Source organism: Podarcis erhardii (genome assembly GCF_964252035.2).
Source record: "Podarcis erhardii genome assembly, chromosome: 4".
Classification (NCBI taxonomy): domain Eukaryota; kingdom Metazoa; phylum Chordata; class Lepidosauria; order Squamata; family Lacertidae; genus Podarcis; species Podarcis erhardii.
In genome coordinates this window covers 3,619,377-3,644,570 of record NC_138508.1, presented here as the reverse complement: position 1 = coordinate 3,644,570, position 25,194 = coordinate 3,619,377, and the positions used below count along the sequence as shown (strand labels likewise).

General features: G+C 44.9%; 2 protein-coding genes and 1 long non-coding RNA gene across 3 annotated transcripts in view; 2 read left to right on the top strand and 1 right to left on the bottom strand.

Moving 5' to 3' along the window:
• The window catches only part of LOC309340605 (zinc finger and SCAN domain-containing protein 12-like), a gene marked incomplete at its 3' end in the record, with an annotated part of 77,158 nt that extends 67,956 nt beyond the window's left edge, over window positions 1–9,202 (top strand). The window contains exons 2-5 of the mRNA XM_081859490.1: window positions 3,594–4,085; window positions 6,511–6,592; window positions 8,144–8,226; window positions 9,197–9,202. Of these exons, the coding sequence (XP_081715616.1) occupies window positions 3,684–4,085; window positions 6,511–6,592; window positions 8,144–8,226; window positions 9,197–9,202 (573 nt within the window). The 5' untranslated portion in view covers window positions 3,594–3,683. The remainder of the gene's footprint in view (window positions 1–3,593; window positions 4,086–6,510; window positions 6,593–8,143; window positions 8,227–9,196) is intronic.
• LOC309341394 overlaps window positions 1–25,194 on the bottom strand; it is a 184,469-nt gene that overhangs the window by 40,842 nt on the left and 118,433 nt on the right. The window lies entirely within an intron of this gene.
• LOC309341023 (uncharacterized protein) overlaps window positions 15,064–25,194 on the top strand; it is a 157,334-nt gene continuing 147,203 nt past the window's right edge. The window contains exons 1-4 of the mRNA XM_081860415.1: window positions 15,064–15,083; window positions 17,942–18,433; window positions 20,859–20,940; window positions 22,492–22,574. Coding sequence (XP_081716541.1) covers window positions 18,032–18,433; window positions 20,859–20,940; window positions 22,492–22,574 — 567 coding nt within the window. The 5' untranslated portion in view covers window positions 15,064–15,083; window positions 17,942–18,031. The remainder of the gene's footprint in view (window positions 15,084–17,941; window positions 18,434–20,858; window positions 20,941–22,491; window positions 22,575–25,194) is intronic.

The window sequence follows — 25,194 nt, the reverse complement described above, 5'->3', positions numbered from 1 at the left end:
TTACTGGTTCCACATAAAACACCTGTACTTGTGAGAAATCAAAATTTTAGTGTGGCGACACAGGTAGACTTTGGAACTCCCTGCCTGCACTTCTTTTTTTTATTCCTTTTTTTTGGGGGGGGGTGCCTGCAAAAATAAATAAATGTGTGTTTAGGCAAGCCCATCCAGATATTTAGAATGTGGACATGTATTTTAATCTGATTCTCAGCAAACGGTGCATTTGTAATTATTTCTAAATATTTTAAATAGTTGTGTGTAACTTCTTTTACTGATGCAAAAAATTCTGTATGTGTGTGTGGGGTGTGTGTGAAACCGGGCACCCCCTGACCTTGCTATGTCTCTGGAGCTGGAGCTGCAGAATTGGTCCTTTTCCCTGCAAGCTGCTCCTCCACTTTCAGGCCAAGGGAGGGAGATGCTCAGAGTCCAACCAGGAGCCTCACCCCCAAAAGGATATCTGGGCATGGGCGGAGCCAGGGAGGCAGCTGCCCCCCAAAATCCTTAAGAAATAATAAGAATCTGAGGTTCTGTCAAGCGAGAGAGGGCTGAGCTGGGGGACTCGGCATGGCAAGGGTTAAAGGGAAGTGAGCTGCCTTCCTAGAGAGGCCAGGAAGCAAGGGGGGGCAGGTCCTCCAGAGCCAGGGCCCCTCCCTCCCCAGTCCTTTCCTGCAAGGAAGGGGGGGTGTTACTTTGTGTCTCTCCTGCAAGGGCTGCCCCCTGCCCCCTCCCGGGATCTGGTGAGTCTCCTCTCTCTCCCCCCAGAGGGTGCAGTGGGGGGACGGGGGGGGGTCCCAGGGCTGCAGAAGGAGAGGATGCCTGGGGGGCCTGATCTGCTCCTGCAGGGGGGGGGGCGGAGAAGAGGGTCCTGGCAGGGAGGGGCCAGGTCTGCCACGCTCTCCTTCCTGCAGATCAGAGGATCCCAAACTCATTTGGCCCTCCGCCCCCCCCCCTTCAGAACAAGATCTCCCTTCTTTACACAAAGGAGTCCCTGGGACTTGAACTCTGTGTGACGTCACTCAGCCTCATTGCACAACAGAGGAAACATCTGCAAATGGTTTTCCAAAGCTGGACGAGGAGGTGGACTACTCCCCCCCCCAAAAAAAAAGGTGGGAGAGAAAGGAGAGGAGTAAAGAGAGGGATCCCAGCCCAGAGTCTGGCTGCTGCATTGGGGACCAGTTTCCCAGTGTCTCCCAGTGTCTCCCAGGGCAGCTCCCCACGGAGGCCACTGCAGCAATCCCCTCGCACCCAGAGCAGGGCATCCCAGGACCACATCCTCTCTCTCCCAAAGGGATTGTTGCTGGAAAAGCAGCCGAGCCAGAAATGGGCGCTGCTACTCCCTGAGCCTCCAGGGACCTGGGCATCAATGGCTGTGTGTGTGTGAAGCTATCTAACTGAATAATAATACTAAATTACACTCCTAAATTTCAAGAGAGATGTATTTGGCCCCGCCCACTTGGCCCTCAGGGGTTGGCCAGATACATTCCTGGCCCTCAGAGTGAAGAAAAAGGGACCCCATCCAGGAGTCTATCTTGAGAGCGGCGGAGAGTCCAAGTGCAAGAAAAGGAGACAGAAGCAGGGGGGTGGGGGTGGGGGTGGGGGTGGGGGTGGGGGTGGGGGGAGAACAACTCCTGAGGACCCCCAGGTGAGGACCCCCACTAGAGCCAAGCATCCATTTTCCACAAGATACAAATGACTCCCTTGTCAGTCAGTTCTGACTTCACACATTGACTGGAAGGCAGGAGCAACCAGGCTGATTCATCTCCCAGAAATCCCTTCAGTTGCCTCCACATTTTGCATTGCAATCTTCCTTCTAGGGGAGCTAGAGGCTGCTTCCTCCTATTCCTCCTCTTCCTCTTCCTCCTCCTCCTCCTCCTCCTCTTTCTTCTCCTTTTTACAAAGGCCCTTTCCACCTGGCCTAGGGGGTGAGGCCCAGACTCACCCAGCCTTACTGTGTTAAATATCTATTCTGTAGTTGACCTCCTTTGTAAGGTTTTATTTTGACATCTTTAAAAGAATATTTGTTTTCTGCTATGTTGCTTTGACTATAGACTATATAGTTGACTTTCTTCCAATGGTTTTATTTCTATTTTATTGATTTTGTGGGATGTGAAACTGCAGTCAAGTACAGTGGTGCCCCGCAAGACAAACGCCTCGCAAGACGAAAAACCCGCTAGACGAAAGGGTTTTCTGTTTTGGAGGCGCTTCGCAAAACGAATTTCCCTATGGGAAAGAAAGCCCATAGGGAAATCTCCGGGGATCTCTTTTAAATGCTAGCGGTGGGGAGCAAAGCCTTCCCCCCCCCTCCGGCCTTCAGAAGAGGTCCAGGAAGGCCGGCGGGGGCCGAAAGGCTTTGCTCCCCACCGCCAGCATTTTAAAAGCAGTCCGGGATAGCAGGTTTTTTTAAAATGCTGGGGGACGGCAGCGAAGCCTTCGCTGCTGCCCGCCAGCATTTTAAGATCGCCCCGGGACAGCGGAGGAATTCTCCGCTGTCCCGGGGCGATTTAAAAGCCCCCGGGAAGGCAGGCAGGGGGGACAAAGACTTTTGCCCCACGACAGCCTTCAGAAGAGGTCCTGGACCTCTTTTAAAATGCTGGGGGACGGCAGCAAAGGCAGGCGGGGGGGAAGCAAAGACTTTCGCCCCCCGCCGGCCTTCAGAAGAGGTCAGGGGACAGACTGTCCCCGGACCTGGTCTGAAGGCGGTTTCCATAGGAACGCATTGATTGATTTTCAATGCATTCCTATGGGAAAACGTGCTTCGCAAGACGAAAAACTCGCAAGACGAAAAGACTTGCGGAACGAATTAATTTCGTCTTGCGAGGCACCACTGTACAACATTCCTACAGTGGACACATTAGGGGATGTTTTCTACCACTCAGGAGAAGACTTCCTGTATCCTCCTGAGCTGGGACAGACTTCCCCTACATGTGACTTGAAGAGGGTGCAGTCTGTTGTACTAGCATGGAGGAGCACACGGCCTCCATGTTCTGATCAGTGTGTCTTCTCCATTTTGTATGTTGCTGTGTGTTTGGAGAAGTGACTCCTTAGTCGCAGTCAGTTGGGACTAACTTCTTTATGGAATAGTTCTAGTTGTTATGTAACCTAAGCCTGCCTTCAGGGATATGTCTGTGAACGTGAATGAATCTGAGTAAACTACTTTTATATTAACGTGAATCAGATTATTGTGCTTATTCATTTAAGAGGGATTGCAAGGGATTGTACCAGGAAGGAATTTTTAATAGTAAGACTCAGATGAGTCAGCAACAAGCTGATCGCTGCGTAATCTAAAAAAGGGGGTTGTATGGAACTAGAATATGGAACTTGCTAATGCATGTTAGGAAGGATATCATTCAATAATATATCTTCTTCTAACTCCCCAATTATCCCCACAGATTTAATATGCTGTAAACCACTTTGAGATTTATTGTTAAAATATAAAGTGTTATAGAAATTTAAATAAATAAAATAGCTCATAGTTTGGGCTGTGGTGCAGTCCAGCCCTGGTTCCCTCCAAGACTCATCCATGCTTGCTCAGGGATCCTTTTTCTTCTCCTGATATTAGACAGCTTTCGTAACTGAACAATGTATTTGCTTTGTAGGATTTCTAGCGCCTCTCCTTAAGACAGACAGAACTTGGCAGAAGACCAAAGGGTTCCTTCCGATCTCTCAGAGGCTTCCTGAAAGCACAGATGGATGAGCAAGACCCAGCTGGCCCTGGAACAGAAAGAGGCCATGGCATCCAAACCGGGAGCAGTGGGGGGTTCTGGGAAAACTCTGTGCAGAAGATCCTGGGTGAGGTGGACACCCTCCGCTCAGAGGTGCAGAGCCAGCAGGTGAGGCAGTTCTGCTGCCAGGAGGCCAAAGGACCCCGAGAGGTTTGCAGCCGACTCTACAACCTTGACCGTCAGTGGCTGAAGCCAGAAAGGCACACGAAAGCTGAGATGCTGGACCTGGTGATCTTGGAGCAGTTCCTGGCTGTCCTTCCACCGGAGATGGAGAGCTGGGTGAGGGACTGTGGAGCGGAGACCAGTTCCCAGGCGGTGGCCCTGGCCGAAGGTTTCCTCCTGAGTCAGGCAGAGGAGAGAAAGCAGGTGAGAGAGACTTTCCTCCGGATACTCCCAAGGCCTCCAAACAGGACAGAAAACATCCCATCATGCTCTTCTGATGGCTCATTTTTTCCCCCTGGGAAGGCATCCATGGAATGAGATCTGTCACCCTTGAAGCTGTTGGCCCTGACATTCATTTTTTAATCCTTCTCCCCATTCTCTCTCTCTCTTTTTTTTTATAATCATGTTTTATTAATTTTCCATACAATCATTCCACAATACAATTTCTATTAAACTTTTCAATTTTTGACTTCCTTCGGCTTTTCTGTCAATCATTCGAATTTAGTTTCTTTAAATACACATTTCCAAATTTTTATATTGCCTTTATACCTTCCCCCCTCTTACATTTTACTTTTTTACAATATTTCTTATTTTATCACAGAGCTTCTCTAAATGCCACTAACGTTATTTCATTATCACTTAAACATTCCCAATAATCTGTTAATTTCCCCCAGTCCTCGATGAACTTTTGATCTCGTTGATATCTGATCTTCCCAGTCAGTTTATCAAGTTCTGCATAGTCCATCAGCTTCGTTTTCCATTCCTCCAACCTTGGTAATTGTTCTTGTTTCCATTTCTGAGCCAATAATATTCTTGCCGCTGTTACTGCATATTGAAAGATTTTATGGTCCTTTCTATTCATTTCGTTGCCTACAATTCCTTAGAGAAAAGCCTCTGGTTTCTTAACAAATGTATATTTCAACATTTTTTTCAATTCATTATATATTAACTCCCAGAAGCTTTTCACTTTCTTACATTCCCACCACATATGAAAAAATGTACCATCTGTTTCTTTACATTTCCAACACTTCTTACATGTTTTGTACATTTTTGCAAGTTTTACTGGTGTAATATACCATCTATACATCATTTTCATAATATTTTCCTTTAATGCAGTACATGCAGTAAATTTGATACTTTCATTCCATAGTTTTATCCAATCATTAAATTGTATATTATGTCCGATATCTTTGGCCCATTTTATCATAACTGATTTAACTTCTTCATCTTTTGTATGCCATTCCAACAATATCTTATACATTTTGGATAGGATTTTATATTCACTATCTATTATATCTGTTTGAAATTTAGAGTCCTTCTCTGCATATCCATATTCTTTAAAATCTTTTTTAAACATTTCGTTTATCTGAAAATAATGCAACCAATCGTACACAGATTCTTTCACTTCTTCATATGGTTTCATTTTCCATTTCCCCCCTTCTTTCATAATCAAATTTCCATATGTAATCCAATTCTTTCTCATATTAGTTTTTTTAACAGACATAACCTCTAACGGAGACAACCAGTGTGGAGTTTTTGGTTCGAGTAGGTTTTTATACCTCTCCCATACTTCTGTTAACGATCCTCGAAAAATGTGGTTTTCAAAACTTCTATGGATTTTCTTCTTTCCCACCCATAGATACGCGTGCCATCCAAATCTATTATTATCAAATCCTTCCAAATCTAACAGTTCTGTATTTTCTAGTTTTATCCATTCCTTTAACCAACAGAGACACGAGGCTTCATAGTACAATTTCAAGTCTGGCAGGGCGAAGCCTCCTCTTTCCTTTGCGTCAGTTAGTAACTTAAATTGAATTCTTGGCTTCTTTCCCTGCCAGATATACCTTGAAATAACTCTTTGCCATTCTTTAAATACCCCGGTCCCCTTGATTATTGGAATCGTTTGATACAGAAATAATAATTTTGGTAGCACGCTCATCTTTATCGTTGAAATCCTTCCCCAAAATGACAATTTCATTCGTCCCCACACCTCCAGATCTTTCTTTATCCCATTCCACACTGGTATGTAATTATTCTGATATAAATCTATGTTTTTGGGGGGTTATCCAAATTCCCAAATATTTCACCTTTTTCACCACCTCTATGCCAACTTGTTACTGTATATTCTCTATCTTATCTTGATCCATATTCTTAACAATTATTTTAGTCTTCTTACTCAGTATAAATCCTGCTATTTGGCCAAATCTTTCTACCTCCGTAAGTATATTTTTCACACTTTCCAATGGCTCTTCCACCGTTATGACCAGATCATCGGCAAAGGCTTTCACCTTATATTCATTCCGGCCTACTGTAACCCCTTTTATTGTCTCATTTTCTCTTAATGATTTTAGAAGAACCTCCAGTACCATGATGAATAACAATGGTGAGAGTGGACATCCCTGTCGCGTACCTTTGGATATCCCTATTTCCTCCGTAATCACCTTATTTACAATTAGTTTTGCTTTTTGCTCAGTGTATATTGCTTTTATTCCATTGAGAAATCCCTTCCCCATCTCCATATATTCTAGGCTTTTTAACATAAAGTCCCAAGAAATGTTATCAAAGGCCTTTTCTGCATCCACAAATATTAGCACCCCATTCTCTCTTTTGAATCCTTTTTCTTTTTCAGGGAAAGGATCTCTTTGCAGAAATGGGCCAGATTTCTTCTGAGGCAGAGAGGCCTCCGTTGAACACCAGAGAGAGGCCACTGGGTAAGAAGAGAGGAGGTTTTTCTCCGTTTAGTCTCATTCTGTTCGTTTTCCAACTCATCTGTGGGTTCTTTTCATCTTTTGTTGGGGGAGATAGTGGGACCAAGAGCCCAGAGGAGGGGAGATATATTTCGGCACAACTAACATCTGAAATGCACCCAAACATCCAAATACACTCAGCAAGCGAGAATTTCTCAAATGCCCGTCTGTAGTTTAGATGCACTGATTCACATCATAGAATCATAGAGTTGGAATAGACCACAAGGGCCATCGAGTCCAACCCCCTGCCAAGCAGGAAACACCATCAGAGCACTCCTGACATATGGTTGTCAAGCCTCTGCTTAAAGACCTCCAAAGAAGGAGACTCCACCACACTCCTTGGCAGCAAATTCCATTGTCGAACAGCTCTTACTGTCAGGAAGTTCTTCCTAATGTTTAGGTGGAATCTTCTTTCTTGTAGTTTGGAACCATTGCTCCGTGTCCGCTTCTCTGGAGCAGCAGAAAACAACCTTTCTCCCTCCTCTATGTGACATCCTTTTATATATTTGTACGTGGCTATCATATCACCCCTTAACCTCCTCTTCTCCAGGCTAAACATGCCCAGCTCCCTTAGCCGTTCCTCATAAGGCAACGTTTCCAGACCTTTGACCATTTTGGTTGCCCTCCTCTGGACACGTTCCAGTTTGTCAGTGTCCTTCTTGAACTGTGGTGCCCAGAACTGGACACAGTACTCCAGGTGAGGTCTGACCAGAGCAGAATACAGTGGCACTATTACTTCCCTTGATCTAGATGCTATACTCCTATTGATGCAGCCCAGAATTGCATTGGCTTTTTTAGCTGCCGCGTCACACTGTTGGCTCATGTCAAGTCTGTGGCCAACCAAGACTCCAAATCCTTTTCACATGTACTGCTCTCAAGCCAGGTGTCACCCATCTTGTATTTGTGCCTCTCATTTTTTTTGCCCAAGTGCAATACTTTACATTTCTCCCTGTTAAAATTCATCTTGTTTGTTTTGGCCCAGTTCTCTAATCTGTCAAGGTCATTTTGAAGTGTGATCCTGTCCTCTGGGGTGTTAGCCACCCCTCCCAGTTTGGTGTCATCTGCAAATTTGATCAGGATGCCCTTGAGTCCATCATCCAAGTCGTTGATAAAGATGTTGAATAAGACCGGGCCCAAGACAGAACCCTGTGGCACCCCACTAGTCACTCTTCTCCAGGATGAAGAGGAACCATTGATGAGCACCCTTTGGGTTCGGTCAGTCAGCCAGTTACAAATCCACTGAGTGGTAGCATAGTCAAGACCGTATTTTACCAGGTTCTTTACAAGAATATCATGGGGCACCTTGTCGAATGCCTTGCTGAAATCAAAGTAGGCTACATCCACTGTGTTCCCTTCATCTACCAGGCTTGTAATTCTGTAAAAAAACGAGATCAGGTTAGTCTGACATGACTTATTTTTGAGAAATCCATGCTGACTATTGGTGATCACAGCATTCCTTTCTAGGTGAGAGAAGCAGGCACTCTGGGCCTCCCCCTTACCTTTTTCCTCTTGCAGGTGACACAGTGATACTGGCTAGACCTCTTCATCCATCTCTGAATGGGGAAAGAATGGAAGCAGCGGCTGTGGAACCAAATCAGGTCAGGGGAACCTGCCTTGTGGGGACAGAGGTCAAGGGGTGGAAGAATGTCCTAGCTCAAGGAGTGGTGGTGAACAACAGTGTTGTCTCAGAGGAGGACATTTCCCTTCTTCCTTTAGGGTCCAGTGTGTTTTGAAGATGTTGCTGTTTGTTTCACGGAAGAGGAATGGGAGTTGCTGGATCCTGACCAGAGAGCTCAGCATAAGGACGTCATGGAGGAGAATCGTGGGATCGTGGCCTCTCTCAGTAAGGCTCCCTGTGGGATCATAATATCTGTTTTTAAATTCAAAATTCCATATGTGACGAACCTCATATATTTTCATAGAACTCAGCAGCGCCCCCTACAACACCAGATATCACAATCCCCCCCCAAAAAAAACCCTTGAACAGTAAAAACAAAAAAAATTCCTTCCAGTAGCACCTTAAAGACCAACTAAGTCAGTTCTTGGTATGAGCTTTCGTGTGCATGCACACTTCTTCAGATACACTGAACAGTGTATCTGAAGAAGTGTGCATGCACACGAAAGCTCATACCAAGAACTGACTTAGTTGGTCTTTAAGGTGCTACTGGAAGGAATTTTTTTTGTTTTGACCTTGAACAGTAAATTACTGTTTTTTCTGTGAATGTTCTTCCTCCAGTTGCAGCTTATTAAAGAAGGATCAGACTGGTCTGAACTCCCCAGACCCTTTTAAGTATAAATGTCAGAGTTGTTAGGGAAGTTGAAGTAGCTTCTGTCAGGTTTTCTGTTTTTGTTTTTCCTCCCGTCAGTCTTTGGTTGTCCAAAGAGAAGACTGACATTGGAAATGGAGGGATGCCATGATGGAGGCCAACAAAATCCATTCAAGAGAAGAGCCAGGCTCGTCGAATCACAGGTTCCCCTAAGGATGTCAGTTGATCCCCGTTAATTAATGCACCCAACCCTTCAGAAAACCATCCATCTAGCCCACTTCTGTTATTCCTCTGTTACCAGGGTTAACAAGTATTCTTCATGAATTTCTCCCTGAGTCTCTAATCCATTTCTCTTCATTGTAGATAGAGATGGACTGGAAATTAAGAACATGGGTGAGCATGAGAAAATCCCCACAATGGAGAAGCTGAATAAATATCTTGAAAGTGGAAAAAGTTCCTATTCCACTTGCCATCAAAGAAATCCCATTGGGAAGAAACCATATCCGTGTGTGGAATGTGGAAAGAGCTTCATGAAGAGCTCCTCCCTCACTTTCCACCAGAGAATTCATACAGGGGAGAAACCCTATCAGCGTGTGGAATGTGGAAAGAGCTTCAGTCAGAGTGCCAATCTCACTTCACATCAGAGAATTCATACAGGGGAGAAATCCTATCAGTGTGTGGAATGTGGAAAGGGCTTCAGTCACAGCCACCATCTCAATTCCCATCATAGAATTCATACAGGGGAGAAATCCTATCAGTGTGTGGAATGTGGAAAGAGCTTCAGTCAGAGCTCCAGTCTCACTTCCCATCAAAGAATTCATACAGGGGAGAAACCCTATCAGTGTGTGGAATGTGGAAAGAGCTTCAATCACAGTGCCAATCTCACTTCCCATCAGAGAATTCATACAGGGGAGAAACCCTATCAGTGTGGGGAATGTGGAAAGAGCTTCAGTCAGAGCAGCAATCTCACTTTCCATCAGAGAATTCATACACAGGAGAAGCCCTATCAGTGTGTAGAATGTGGTAAAAGCTTCAGTCACAGCCACCATCTCAATTCCCATCAGAGAATTCATACAGGGGAGAAATCCTATCAATGCTTTGAATGTGGAAAGAGCTTCAGTCAGAGCTCCAGTCTCACTTCCCATCAAAGAATTCATACAGGGGAGAAACCCTATCAGTGTGTGGAATGTGGAAAGAGCTTCAGTCAGAGTGCCAATCTCACTTCCCATCAGAGAATTCATACAGGCGAGAAACCCTATCAGTGTGTGGAATGTGGAAAGAGCTTCAGTCAGAGCGCCCATCTCACTTCCCATCAGAGAATTCATACAGGGGAGAAACCCTATCAGTGCGTGGAATGTGGAAAGAGCTTCAGTCAGAGCTCCAATCTCACTTTGCATCAAAGAATTCATACGAAGAGTGGAAAACCCTTCATTATACAACTTTCAGCACTAGGGCAAAACACACCAGTTTAAACAGGCCTTTGGCTGATTGACATCTAATGCCCTTTTTAAATGTGGTGGGGAGTTGGGGGTTACAGGTTTTGGGCTGTGTGTTTTGTGTTTTCATTGTGTGATTTTATGTTGTAACTGTCCTGTGACCTGTGAGTGTAGGGAATGGGAGCCAGCTCTTAGAGTCTGAGGGGTCTTTGCCCCCCAAGAAGATATGTGAGGGGGCCACCCCCCCCCAGTTCATAGGAACAGCCATTCAAATGGCATGCTTGCATCGCATCCTCTGACTGTTTAACTGAGGCGGGGCTTACTAAACCCCTCCTATATTTTATTCAAGTTGGCACCCCTGCTATAGGGCGCTATAGAAATGAAATAAATATAATAACACCATCTTGATCGCCTTCATCTGCACATGTTCCAGCTTGACAATATCCTTCTTATTATCATCATTTTAAAAAAATTATGTGCCTATCATCTGAGGATTTCATGGTGCTTCGCAACATAAACAGACAGGTTGAAAGCAGGGCTTTCTCAAAAACAAGTTAAGCCCGATAAATCTCTCTTTTTCATTTCTTTTTTTGGGTGCAGTTACAAACTTTGTTGATCAGGGGACTGCTGTGAAAAACTGCATCTCAATTTCAGTAAGGCTTTTGACAAAGTCCTCTGCGACATTTATGTGAGGAAGCTGGTAAAATGTGGGCTGAATGAGGTAACTGTTAGGTGGATTTGACTGACCGACCCCAAATTGTCCTCCTCCATGGTTCCTCCTCATCCTGGGGAAAAGTGACAAGAGGGGGGCTGCAGGGTTCTGTCCTGGGCCCATTGTTGTTCAACGTCTTTATAAATGACTTGGATGAAGGAACTGAGGGGGATGCTCATCCCATTTGCAGACGACACCAAACGGGGAGTGGAGGCCAATGTGGCAGAAGGCAGAATCAGATCAAGGGCAGGAATAGTACCACTTTCTTCTGCCTTGGTCTGGCCCCACATAGAATACTGTGTTCAATTCTGGGTACCACAATTTAAGAATCTCAACTTTTCTTTGCCAGGGGCGGTGGGGGTTACAGGTTTTGTGTTTTGTGTTTTCATATTGTGATTTTATGTTGAAACCATCCTGAGAACTGTGGGTGTAGGTGTCTGGTCATGTGGGATTGCTAAGAGGAATTATGAAAAATGAAGCAAGCTACTGTGTCAATGGTGAAAGCATCACTTTGACTGGGTTTGGGTCATTGACTTGATTTCTGATCGATCCCACAAGCCTCTGCATCTCTGCCCCATTTTCTCTATGTCTGTCAGTCACGTGTAAAGCATTCTAACACAGACCAGTTGCTTAGCAGGCCTCCTGGGTACATAAAAATAGGGAGGTAGCTTTGATGTAGCTTCTGTTAATCTTTAGGTAGATCTTAGGGCCAGGAACAGAGTTCACATGGATGTGGTTTATTAGGTTTTTACAAAAGGAAAAACACATAACAGCCACAGAAGTGAAAACAAAAAACAAACAAACCATAATCAAAGATATAGAACAGACCAGAACAACAAAATACAAAAAAATAAGATTCCATCCAACAAATTGAAAAATATAAATTCCAGCTTTTAAAATCATACTTAATTAACTTTCTTTCTTGACTTCCTCGCGCCTCCCTTTTTTGTGTTCCTCTTTGCCCAATCAGATACAGCAGATCCTTGCCCTCTTTCAAAGCTCATTTCTAATTGTTAGATTCATTCTGTTATGTCTCCAATCTTTCCTCCTTATACTTAAACTCCTTTAAACTATTATTTACCTTCGACATAATATATAGCCAGTGTGGTGTAGTGGTTAAGAGCGGTAGTCTCGTAATCCTGGGGAACCGGGTTCGCGTCTCCGCTCCTCCACCTGCAGCTGCTGGGTGACCTTGGGCCAGTCACACTTCTGTGAAGTCTCTCAGCCCCACTCACCCCACAGAGTGTTTGTTGTGGGGGAGGAAGGGAAAGGAGAATGTGAGCGCTTTGAGACTCCTGAAGGTGAGTGAAAGGCGGGATATCAAATCCAAACTCTTCTTCTTCTTCCTTCATGGTTCCTCCTCATCCTGGGGAAAAGTGACCAGAGGGGGGCTGCAGGGTTCTGTCCTGGGCCCGTTGTTGTTCAACGTCTTTATAAATGACTTGGATGAAGGACCTGAGGGGATGCTCATCCCATTTGCAGTGTGGCAGAAGGCAGAATCAGATCAAGGGCAGGAATAGTACCAATTTATTCTGCCTTGGTCAGGCCCCACCTAGAATACTGTGTTCAATTCTGGGCACCACAATTTAAGTATCTTAAATTTTGTTTGCCCAGGGAAATCAAGAAGGTGGGGGAACACAATCCATCTTCCTTTTATAACACGTGGCAAATGTTTATTAAATATATAAATTGTTAAAACTGTTGCAGGAATCCACCCAACACTCACGGGAAAATGTATCGTGGTCTTTTAGAACAGGCATCCCCAAACCCTGCGCTCCAGATGTTTTGGGACTACAGCTCCCATCATCCCTAGCTAACGGGACCCGTGGTGTGGGATGATGGGAATTGTAGTCCCCAAACATCTGGAGGGCCGAGTTTGGGGATGCCTGTTTTAGAATAATGAAATGAAACTTTAACAAATGACATGCTGAAAGTCTGAAATTCCATCAGGACAGGTTACTTTTTTTGTTTACTGTTGTAACTATTGCTTTCTGAATATTTATCTTCTGTACCATGAAGATAAAGAAAAATAATGTTTTTTAAAAAGGAGATGGGGAAATCATGTGTACTATTCCATCAATCTGCTTGCATGTGTTGAGTTTTATTTGGAGACTGTAACTCCCAATAATTTCATTATCTGTATGTGTTTCTGTGTGTTCAGCACACATGATTGCAGGTGAGACTGAATAAAACACTTCATTGGAAAAATTAGAGGCATCTAATGTTCCCTGGAGTTTTAATAATAAATAATAATAATTTTATTATTTATACCCTGCCCTCCCCAGCCAAGGCCGGGCTCAGAGCGGCTTACAAGCAATAATAAAAACAAGATGAATGATTGCAACTTAAAAACAAAATTAAAATACAACATTGAAATATTGAAACATTAAAATATTAAAATGTAGCCTCATCGCAGGAGGAGAAGGAAAGGAAAAAAGAAAGAGGGAGGGAATCAAATTGGCTCCAAGCGAAAGGCCAGGCGGAACAACTCTGTCTTACAGGCCCTGCGGAAAGAAATCAGATCCTGCAGGGCCCTGGTCTCATGAGGCAGAGCGTTCCACCAGGCTGGAGCCAGAGTTGAAAAGGCCCTGGCTCTGGTTGAAGCCAATCTAACTTCCTTAGGGCCCGGGACAACTAGGGTGTTGTTATTTATGGACCTTGAGGCTCTACGTGGGGCATACCGGGAGAGGCAGTCCTGTAGGTACGAGGGTCCTAGGCCGTATAGGGCTTTAAAGGTCAAAAGCAGCACCTTAAATCTGACCTTGTACTCCACCGGGAGCCCGTGCAGCTGGAAAAGCACTGCGTGAATATGCTCCCATGGCAGGGACCCCGTGAGGAGCCTCGCTGCAGCATTCTGCACCTGCTGGAGTTTCTGGGACAGCTTCAAGGGCAGCTCCGCGTAGAGCAAATTACAGTAGTCAAGCCTGGAGATGACCGTCGCATGGATCACTTTTAGGGCAATGCATGGTGCTTTTGTTTGACACATAAAAATCTGGCTGCTCCCAAAGACTTGTCTGTCTGTCTCTGCACCACAACACTGCTTTGGAAGGGCTTCTTTCTGTTTGGTGGTTAAAATGATTATTGGTTGGTCCTGGTGCTTCAGGATGATGAAAGGTACTTAACAAAAAAAGTCTGGTTTACAAAAAATTCCCTAAAGCCACGTTTCTCAGGCTAGGCGGGCCATTGTCCCGGTCCCACTCATCTTATGGTGGACTACAAAGCTCTTAACAGCTTCTGATCACTTTACTTGAGAGATTGCCTTCCCCCATGTATTCCCAACTCAACTGCTTTGAGAAAACTGGCAGAGTTACTGGTTCCACATAAAACACCTGTACTTGTGAGAAATCAAAATTTTAGTGTGGCGACACAGGTAGACTTTGGAACTCCCTGCCTGCACTTCTTTTTTTTATTCCTTTTTTTTTGGGGGGGTGCCTGCAAAAATAAATAAATGTGTGTTTAGGCAAGCCCATCCAGATATTTAGAATGTGGACATGTATTTTAATCTGATTCTCAGCAAACGGTGCATTTGTAATTATTTCTAAATATTTTAAATAGTTGTGTGTAACTTCTTTTACTGATGCAAAAAATTCTGTATGTGTGTGTGGGGTGTGTGTGAAACCGGGCACCCCCTGACCTTGCTATGTCTCTGGAGCTGGAGCTGCAGAATTGGTCCTTTTCCCTGCAAGCTGCTCCTCCACTTTCAGGCCAAGGGAGGGAGATGCTCAGAGTCCAGCCAAGAGCCTCACCCCCAAAAGGATATCTGGGCATGGGCGGAGCCAGGGAGGCAGCTGCCCCCCAAAATCCTTAAGAAATAATAAGAATCTGAGGTTCTGTCAAGCGAGAGAGGGCTGAGCTGGGGGACTCGGCATGGCAAGGGTTAAAGGGAAGTGAGCTGCCTTCCTAGAGAGGACAGGAAGCAAGGGGGGGCAGGTCCTCCAGAGCCAGGGCCCCTCCCTCCCCAGTCCTTTCCTGCAAGGAAGGGGGGGTGTTACTTTGTGTCTCTCCTGCAAGGGCTGCCCCCTGCCCCCTCCCGGGATCTGGTGAGTCTCCTCTCTCTCCCCCCAGAGGGTGCAGTGGGGGGACGGGGGGGGGTCCCAGGGCTGCAGAAGGAGAGGATGCCTGGGGGGCCTGATCTGCTCCTGCAGGGGGGGGGCGGAGAAGAGGGTCCTGCCAGGGAGGGGCCAGGGCTGCCACGCTCTCCTTCCTGCAGATCAGAGGATCCCAAACTCATTTGGCCCTCCGCCCCCCCCCCTTCAGAACAAGATCTCCCTTCTTTACACAAAGGAGTCCCTGGGACTTTAACTCTGTGTGACGTCACTCAGCCTCATTGCACAACAGAGGAAACATCTGCAAATGGTTTTCCAAAGCTGGACGAGGAGGTGGACTACTCCCCCCCCCCAAAAAAAAGGTGGGAGAGAAAGGAGAGGAGTAAAGAGAGGGATCCCAGCCCAGAGTCTGGCTGCTGCATTGGGGACCAGTTTCCCAGTGTCTCCCAGTGTCTCCCAGGGCAGCTCCCCACGGAGGCCACTGCAGCAATCCCCTCGCACCCAGAGCAGGGCATCCCAGGACCACATCCTCTCTCTCCCAAAGGGATTGTTGCTGGAAAAGCAGCCGAGCCAGAAATGGGCGCTGCTACTCCCTGAGCCTCCAGGGACCTGGGCATCAATGGCTGTGTGTGTGTGAAGCTATCTAACTGAATAATAATACTAAATTACACTCCTAAATTTCAAGAGAGATGTATTTGGCCCCGCCCACTTGGCCCTCAGGGGTTGGCCAGATACATTCCTGGCCCTCAGAGTGAAGAAAAAGGGACCCCATCCAGGAGTCTATCTTGAGAGCGGCGGAGAGTCCAAGTGCAAGAAAAGGAGACAGAAGCAGGGGGGTGGGGGTGGGGGTGGGGGTGGGGGTGGGGGTGGGGGGAGAACAACTCCTGAGGACCCCCAGGTGAGGACCCCCACTAGAGCCAAGCATCCATTTTCCACAAGATACAAATGACTCCCTTGTCAGTCAGTTCTGACTTCACACATTGACTGGAAGGCAGGAGCAACCAGGCTGATTCATCTCCCAGAAATCCCTTCAGTTGCCTCCACATTTTGCATTGCAATCTTCCTTCTAGGGGAGCTAGAGGCTGCTTCCTCCTATTCCTCCTCTTCCTCTTCCTCCTCCTCCTCCTCCTCCTCTTTCTTCTCCTTTTTACAAAGGCCCTTTCCACCTGGCCTAGGGGGTGAGGCCCAGACTCACCCAGCCTTACTGTGTTAAATATCTATTCTGTAGTTGACCTCCTTTGTAAGGTTTTATTTTGACATCTTTAAAAGAATATTTGTTTTCTGCTATGTTGCTTTGACTATAGACTATATAGTTGACTTTCTTCCAATGGTTTTATTTCTATTTTATTGATTTTGTGGGATGTGAAACTGCAGTCAAGTACAGTGGTGCCCCGCAAGACAAACGCCTCGCAAGACGAAAAACCCGCTAGACGAAAGGGTTTTCTGTTTTGGAGGCGCTTCGCAAAACGAATTTCCCTATGGGAAAGAAAGCCCATAGGGAAATCTCCGGGGATCTCTTTTAAATGCTAGCGGTGGGGAGCAAAGCCTTCCCCCCCCCTCCGGCCTTCAGAAGAGGTCCAGGAAGGCCGGCGGGGGCCGAAAGGCTTTGCTCCCCACCGCCAGCATTTTAAAAGCAGTCCGGGATAGCAGGTTTTTTTAAAATGCTGGGGGACGGCAGCGAAGCCTTCGCTGCTGCCCGCCAGCATTTTAAGATCGCCCCGGGACAGCGGAGGAATTCTCCGCTGTCCCGGGGCGATTTAAAAGCCCCCGGGAAGGCAGGCAGGGGGGACAAAGACTTTTGCCCCACGACAGCCTTCAGAAGAGGTCCTGGACCTCTTTTAAAATGCTGGGGGACGGCAGCAAAGGCAGGCGGGGGGGAAGCAAAGACTTTCGCCCCCCGCCGGCCTTCAGAAGAGGTCAGGGGACAGACTGTCCCCGGACCTGGTCTGAAGGCGGTTTCCATAGGAACGCATTGATTGATTTTCAATGCATTCCTATGGGAAAACGTGCTTCGCAAGACGAAAAACTCGCAAGACGAAAAGACTTGCGGAACGAATTAATTTCGTCTTGCGAGGCACCACTGTACAACATTCCTACAGTGGACACATTAGGGGATGTTTTCTACCACTCAGGAGAAGACTTCCTGTATCCTCCTGAGCTGGGACAGACTTCCCCTACATGTGACTTGAAGAGGGTGCAGTCTGTTGTACTAGCATGGAGGAGCACACGGCCTCCATGTTCTGATCAGTGTGTCTTCTCCATTTTGTATGTTGCTGTGTGTTTGGAGAAGTGACTCCTTAGTCGCAGTCAGTTGGGACTAACTTCTTTATGGAATAGTTCTAGTTGTTATGTAACCTAAGCCTGCCTTCAGGGATATGTCTGTGAACGTGAATGAATCTGAGTAAACTACTTTTATATTAACGTGAATCAGATTATTGTGCTTATTCATTTAAGAGGGATTGCAAGGGATTGTACCAGGAAGGAATTTTTAATAGTAAGACTCAGATGAGTCAGCAACAAGCTGATCGCTGCGTAATCTAAAAAAGGGGGTTGTATGGAACTAGAATATGGAACTTGCTAATGCATGTTAGGAAGGATATCATTCAATAATATATCTTCTTCTAACTCCCCAATTATCCCCACAGATTTAATATGCTGTAAACCACTTTGAGATTTATTGTTAAAATATAAAGTGTTATAGAAATTTAAATAAATAAAATAGCTCATAGTTTGGGCTGTGGTGCAGTCCAGCCCTGGTTCCCTCCAAGACTCATCCATGCTTGCTCAGGGATCCTTTTTCTTCTCCTGATATTAGACAGCTTTCGTAACTGAACAATGTATTTGCTTTGTAGGATTTCTAGCGCCTCTCCTTAAGACAGACAGAACTTGGCAGAAGACCAAAGGGTTCCTTCCGATCTCTCAGAGGCTTCCTGAAAGCACAGATGGATGAGCAAGACCCAGCTGGCCCTGGAACAGAAAGAGGCCATGGCATCCAAACCGGGAGCAGTGGGGGGTTCTGGGAAAACTCTGTGCAGAAGATCCTGGGTGAGGTGGACACCCTCCGCTCAGAGGTGCAGAGCCAGCAGGTGAGGCAGTTCTGCTGCCAGGAGGCCAAAGGACCCCGAGAGGTTTGCAGCCGACTCTACAACCTTGACCGTCAGTGGCTGAAGCCAGAAAGGCACACGAAAGCTGAGATGCTGGACCTGGTGATCTTGGAGCAGTTCCTGGCTGTCCTTCCACCGGAGATGGAGAGCTGGGTGAGGGACTGTGGAGCGGAGACCAGTTCCCAGGCGGTGGCCCTGGCCGAAGGTTTCCTCCTGAGTCAGGCAGAGGAGAGAAAGCAGGTGAGAGAGACTTTCCTCCGGATACTCCCAAGGCCTCCAAACAGGACAGAAAACATCCCATCATGCTCTTCTGATGGCTCATTTTTTCCCCCTGGGAAGGCATCCATGGAATGAGATCTGTCACCCTTGAAGCTGTTGGCCCTGACATTCATTTTTTAATCCTTCTCCCCATTCTCTCTCTCTCTTTTTTTTTATAATCATGTTTTATTAATTTTCCATACAATCATTCCACAATACAATTTCTATTAAACTTTTCAATTTTTGACTTCCTTCGGCTTTTCTGTCAATCATTCGAATTTAGTTTCTTTAAATACACATTTCCAAATTTTTATATTGCCTTTATACCTTCCCCCCTCTTACATTTTACTTTTTTACAATATTTCTTATTTTATCACAGAGCTTCTCTAAATGCCACTAACGTTATTTCATTATCACTTAAACATTCCCAATAATCTGTTAATTTCCCCCAGTCCTCGATGAACTTTTGATCTCGTTGATATCTGATCTTCCCAGTCAGTTTATCAAGTTCTGCATAGTCCATCAGCTTCGTTTTCCATTCCTCCAACCTTGGTAATTGTTCTTGTTTCCATTTCTGAGCCAATAATATTCTTGCCGCTGTTACTGCATATTGAAAGATTTTATGGTCCTTTCTATTCATTTCGTTGCCTACAATTCCTTAGAGAAAAGCCTCTGGTTTCTTAACAAATGTATATTTCAACATTTTTTTCAATTCATTATATATTAACTCCCAGAAGCTTTTCACTTTCTTACATTCCCACCACATATGAAAAAATGTACCATCTGTTTCTTTACATTTCCAACACTTCTTACATGTTTTGTACATTTTTGCAAGTTTTACTGGTGTAATATACCATCTATACATCATTTTCATAATATTTTCCTTTAATGCAGTACATGCAGTAAATTTGATACTTTCATTCCATAGTTTTATCCAATCATTAAATTGTATATTATGTCCGATATCTTTGGCCCATTTTATCATAACTGATTTAACTTCTTCATCTTTTGTATGCCATTCCAACAATATCTTATACATTTTGGATAGGATTTTATATTCACTATCTATTATATCTGTTTGAAATTTAGAGTCCTTCTCTGCATATCCATATTCTTTAAAATCTTTTTTAAACATTTCGTTTATCTGAAAATAATGCAACCAATCGTACACAGATTCTTTCACTTCTTCATATGGTTTCATTTTCCATTTCCCCCCTTCTTTCATAATCAAATTTCCATATGTAATCCAATTCTTTCTCATATTAGTTTTTTTAACAGACATAACCTCTAACGGAGACAACCAGTGTGGAGTTTTTGGTTCGAGTAGGTTTTTATACCTCTCCCATACTTCTGTTAACGATCCTCGAAAAATGTGGTTTTCAAAACTTCTATGGATTTTCTTCTTTCCCACCCATAGATACGCGTGCCATCCAAATCTATTATTATCAAATCCTTCCAAATCTAACAGTTCTGTATTTTCTAGTTTTATCCATTCCTTTAACCAACAGAGACACGAGGCTTCATAGTACAATTTCAAGTCTGGCAGGGCGAAGCCTCCTCTTTCCTTTGCGTCAGTTAGTAACTTAAATTGAATTCTTGGCTTCTTTCCCTGCCAGATATACCTTGAAATAACTCTTTGCCATTCTTTAAATACCCCGGTCCCCTTGATTATTGGAATCGTTTGATACAGAAATAATAATTTTGGTAGCACGCTCATCTTTATCGTTGAAATCCTTCCCCAAAATGACAATTTCATTCGTCCCCACACCTCCAGATCTTTCTTTATCCCATTCCACACTGGTATGTAATTATTCTGATATAAATCTATGTTTTTGGGGGGTTATCCAAATTCCCAAATATTTCACCTTTTTCACCACCTCTATGCCAACTTGTTGCTGTATATTCTCTATCTTATCTTGATCCATATTCTTAACAATTATTTTAGTCTTCTTACTCAGTATAAATCCTGCTATTTGGCCAAATCTTTCTACCTCCGTAAGTATATTTTTCACACTTTCCAATGGCTCTTCCACCGTTATGACCAGATCATCGGCAAAGGCTTTCACCTTATATTCATTCCGGCCTACTGTAACCCCTTTTATTGTCTCATTTTCTCTTAATGATTTTAGAAGAACCTCCAGTACCATGATGAATAACAATGGTGAGAGTGGACATCCCTGTCACGTACCTTTGGATATCCCTATTTCCTCCGTAATCACCTTATTTACAATTAGTTTCGCTTTTTGCTCAGTGTATATTGCTTTTATTCCATTGAGAAATCCCTTCCCCACCTCCATATATTCTAGGCTTTTTAACATAAAGTCCCAAGAAATGTTATCAAAGGCCTTTTCTGCATCCACAAATATTAGCACCCCATTCTCTCTTTTGAATCCTTTTTCTTTTTCAGGGAAAGGATCTCTTTGCAGAAATGGGCCAGATTTCTTCTGAGGCAGAGAGGCCTCCGTTGAACACCAGAGAGAGGCCACTGGGTAAGAAGAGAGGAGGTTTTTCTCCGTTTAGTCTCATTCTGTTCGTTTTCCAACTCATCTGTGGGTTCTTTTCATCTTTTGTTGGGGGAGATAGTGGGACCAAGAGCCCAGAGGAGGGGAGATATATTTCGGCACAACTAACATCTGAAATGCACCCAAACATCCAAATACACTCAGCAAGCGAGAATTTCTCAAATGCCCGTCTGTAGTTTAGATGCACTGATTCACATCATAGAATCATAGAGTTGGAATAGACCACAAGGGCCATCGAGTCCAACCCCCTGCCAAGCAGGAAACACCATCAGAGCACTCCTGACATATGGTTGTCAAGCCTCTGCTTAAAGACCTCCAAAGAAGGAGACTCCACCACACTCCTTGGCAGCAAATTCCATTGTCGAACAGCTCTTACTGTCAGGAAGTTCTTCCTAATGTTTAGGTGGAATCTTCTTTCTTGTAGTTTGGAACCATTGCTCCGTGTCCGCTTCTCTGGAGCAGCAGAAAACAACCTTTCTCCCTCCTCTATGTGACATCCTTTTATATATTTGTACGTGGCTATCATATCACCCCTTAACCTCCTCTTCTCCAGGCTAAACATGCCCAGCTCCCTTAGCCGTTCCTCATAAGGCAACGTTTCCAGACCTTTGACCATTTTGGTTGCCCTCCTCTGGACACGTTCCAGTTTGTCAGTGTCCTTCTTGAACTGTGGTGCCCAGAACTGGACACAGTACTCCAGGTGAGGTCTGACCAGAGCAGAATACAGTGGCACTATTACTTCCCTTGATCTAGATGCTATACTCCTATTGATGCAGCCCAGAATTGCATTGGCTTTTTTAGCTGCCGCGTCACACTGTTGGCTCATGTCAAGTCTGTGGCCAACCAAGACTCCAAATCCTTTTCACATGTACTGCTCTCAAGCCAGGTGTCACCCATCTTGTATTTGTGCCTCTCATTTTTTTTGCCCAAGTGCAATACTTTACATTTCTCCCTGTTAAAATTCATCTTGTTTGTTTTGGCCCAGTTCTCTAATCTGTCAAGGTCATTTTGAAGTGTGATCCTGTCCTCTGGGGTGTTAGCCACCCCTCCCAGTTTGGTGTCATCTGCAAATTTGATCAGGATGCCCTTGAGTCCATCATCCAAGTCGTTGATAAAGATGTTGAATAAGACCGGGCCCAAGACAGAACCCTGTGGCACCCCACTAGTCACTCTTCTCCAGGATGAAGAGGAACCATTGATGAGCACCCTTTGGGTTCGGTCAGTCAGCCAGTTACAAATCCACTGAGTGGTAGCATAGTCAAGACCGTATTTTACCAGGTTCTTTACAAGAATATCATGGGGCACCTTGTCGAATGCCTTGCTGAAATCAAAGTAGGCTACATCCACTGTGTTCCCTTCATCTACCAGGCTTGTAATTCTGTAAAAAAACGAGATCAGGTTAGTCTGACATGACTTATTTTTGAGAAATCCATGCTGACTATTGGTGATCACAGCATTCCTTTCTAGGTGAGAGAAGCAGGCACTCTGGGCCTCCCCCTTACCTTTTTCCTCTTGCAGGTGACACAGTGATACTGGCTAGACCTCTTCATCCATCTCTGAATGGGGAAAGAATGGAAGCAGCGGCTGTGGAACCAAATCAGGTCAGGGGAACCTGCCTTGTGGGGACAGAGGTCAAGGGGTGGAAGAATGTCCTAGCTCAAGGAGTGGTGGTGAACAACAGTGTTGTCTCAGAGGAGGACATTTCCCTTCTTCCTTTAGGGTCCAGTGTGTTTTGAAGATGTTGCTGTTTGTTTCACGGAAGAGGAATGGGAGTTGCTGGATCCTGACCAGAGAGCTCAGCATAAGGACGTCATGGAGGAGAATCGTGGGATCGTGGCCTCTCTCAGTAAGGCTCCCTGTGGGATCATAATATCTGTTTTTAAATTCAAAATTCCATATGTGACGAACCTCATATATTTTCATAGAACTCAGCAGCGCCCCCTACAACACCAGATATCACAATCCCCCCCCAAAAAAAACCCTTGAACAGTAAAAACAAAAAAAATTCCTTCCAGTAGCACCTTAAAGACCAACTAAGTCAGTTCTTGGTATGAGCTTTCGTGTGCATGCACACTTCTTCAGATACACTGAACAGTGTATCTGAAGAAGTGTGCATGCACACGAAAGCTTATACCAAGAACTGACTTAGTTGGTCTTTAAGGTGCTACTGGAAGGAATTTTTTTTGTTTTGACCTTGAACAGTAAATTACTGTTTTTTCTGTGAATGTTCTTCCTCCAGTTGCAGCTTATTAAAGAAGGATCAGACTGGTCTGAACTCCCCAGACCCTTTTAAGTATAAATGTCAGAGTTGTTAGGGAAGTTGAAGTAGCTTCTGTAAGGTTTTCTGTTTTTGTTTTTCCTCCCGTCAGTCTTTGGTTGTCCAAAGAGAAGACTGACATTGGAAATGGAGGGATGCCATGATGGAGGCCAACAAAATCCATTCAAGAGAAGAGCCAGGCTCGTCGAATCACAGGTTCCCCTAAGGATGTCAGTTGATCCCCGTTAATTAATGCACCCAACCCTTCAGAAAACCATCCATCTAGCCCACTTCTGTTATTCCTCTGTTACCAGGGTTAACAAGTATTCTTCATGAATTTCTCCCTGAGTCTCTAATCCATTTCTCTTCATTGTAGATAGAGATGGACTGGAAATTAAGAACATGGGTGAGCATGAGAAAATCCCCACAATGGAGAAGCTGAATAAATATCTTGAAAGTGGAAAAAGTTCCTATTCCACTTGCCATCAAAGAAATCCCATTGGGAAGAAACCATATCCGTGTGTGGAATGTGGAAAGAGCTTCATGAAGAGCTCCTCCCTCACTTTCCACCAGAGAATTCATACAGGGGAGAAACCCTATCAGCGTGTGGAATGTGGAAAGAGCTTCAGTCAGAGTGCCAATCTCACTTCACATCAGAGAATTCATACAGGGGAGAAATCCTATCAGTGTGTGGAATGTGGAAAGGGCTTCAGTCACAGCCACCATCTCAATTCCCATCATAGAATTCATACAGGGGAGAAATCCTATCAGTGTGTGGAATGTGGAAAGAGCTTCAGTCAGAGCTCCAGTCTCACTTCCCATCAAAGAATTCATACAGGGGAGAAACCCTATCAGTGTGTGGAATGTGGAAAGAGCTTCAATCACAGTGCCAATCTCACTTCCCATCAGAGAATTCATACAGGGGAGAAACCCTATCAGTGTGGGGAATGTGGAAAGAGCTTCAGTCAGAGCAGCAATCTCACTTTCCATCAGAGAATTCATACACAGGAGAAGCCCTATCAGTGTGTAGAATGTGGTAAAAGCTTCAGTCACAGCCACCATCTCAATTCCCATCAGAGAATTCATACAGGGGAGAAATCCTATCAGTGTGTGGAATGTGGAAAGAGCTTCAGTCAGAGCTCCAGTCTCACTTCCCATCAAAGAATTCATACAGGGGAGAAACCCTATCAGTGTGTGGAATGTGGAAAGAGCTTCAGTCAGAGTGCCAATCTCACTTCCCATCAGAGAATTCATACAGGCGAGAAACCCTATCAGTGTGTGGAATGTGGAAAGAGCTTCAGTCAGAGCGCCCATCTCACTTCCCATCAGAGAATTCATACAGGGGAGAAACCCTATCAGTGCGTGGAATGTGGAAAGAGCTTCAGTCAGAGCTCCAATCTCACTTTGCATCAAAGAATTCATACGAAGAGTGGAAAACCCTTCATTATACAACTTTCAGCACTAGGGCAAAACACACCAGTTTAAACAGGCCTTTGGCTGATTGACATCTAATGCCCTTTTTAAATGTGGTGGGGAGTTGGGGGTTACAGGTTTTGGGCTGTGTGTTTTGTGTTTTCATTGTGTGATTTTATGTTGTAACTGTCCTGTGACCTGTGAGTGTAGGGAATGGGAGCCAGCTCTTAGAGTCTGAGGGGTCTTTGCCCCCCAAGAAGATATGTGAGGGGGCCACCCCCCCCCAGTTCATAGGAACAGCCATTCAAATGGCATGCTTGCATCGCATCCTCTGACTGTTTAACTGAGGCGGGGCTTACTAAACCCCTCCTATATTTTATTCAAGTTGGCACCCCTGCTATAGGGCGCTATAGAAATGAAATAAATATAATAACACCATCTTGATCGCCTTCATCTGCACATGTTCCAGCTTGACAATATCCTTCTTATTATCATCATTTTAAAAAAATTATGTGCCTATCATCTGAGGATTTCATGGTGCTTCGCAACAT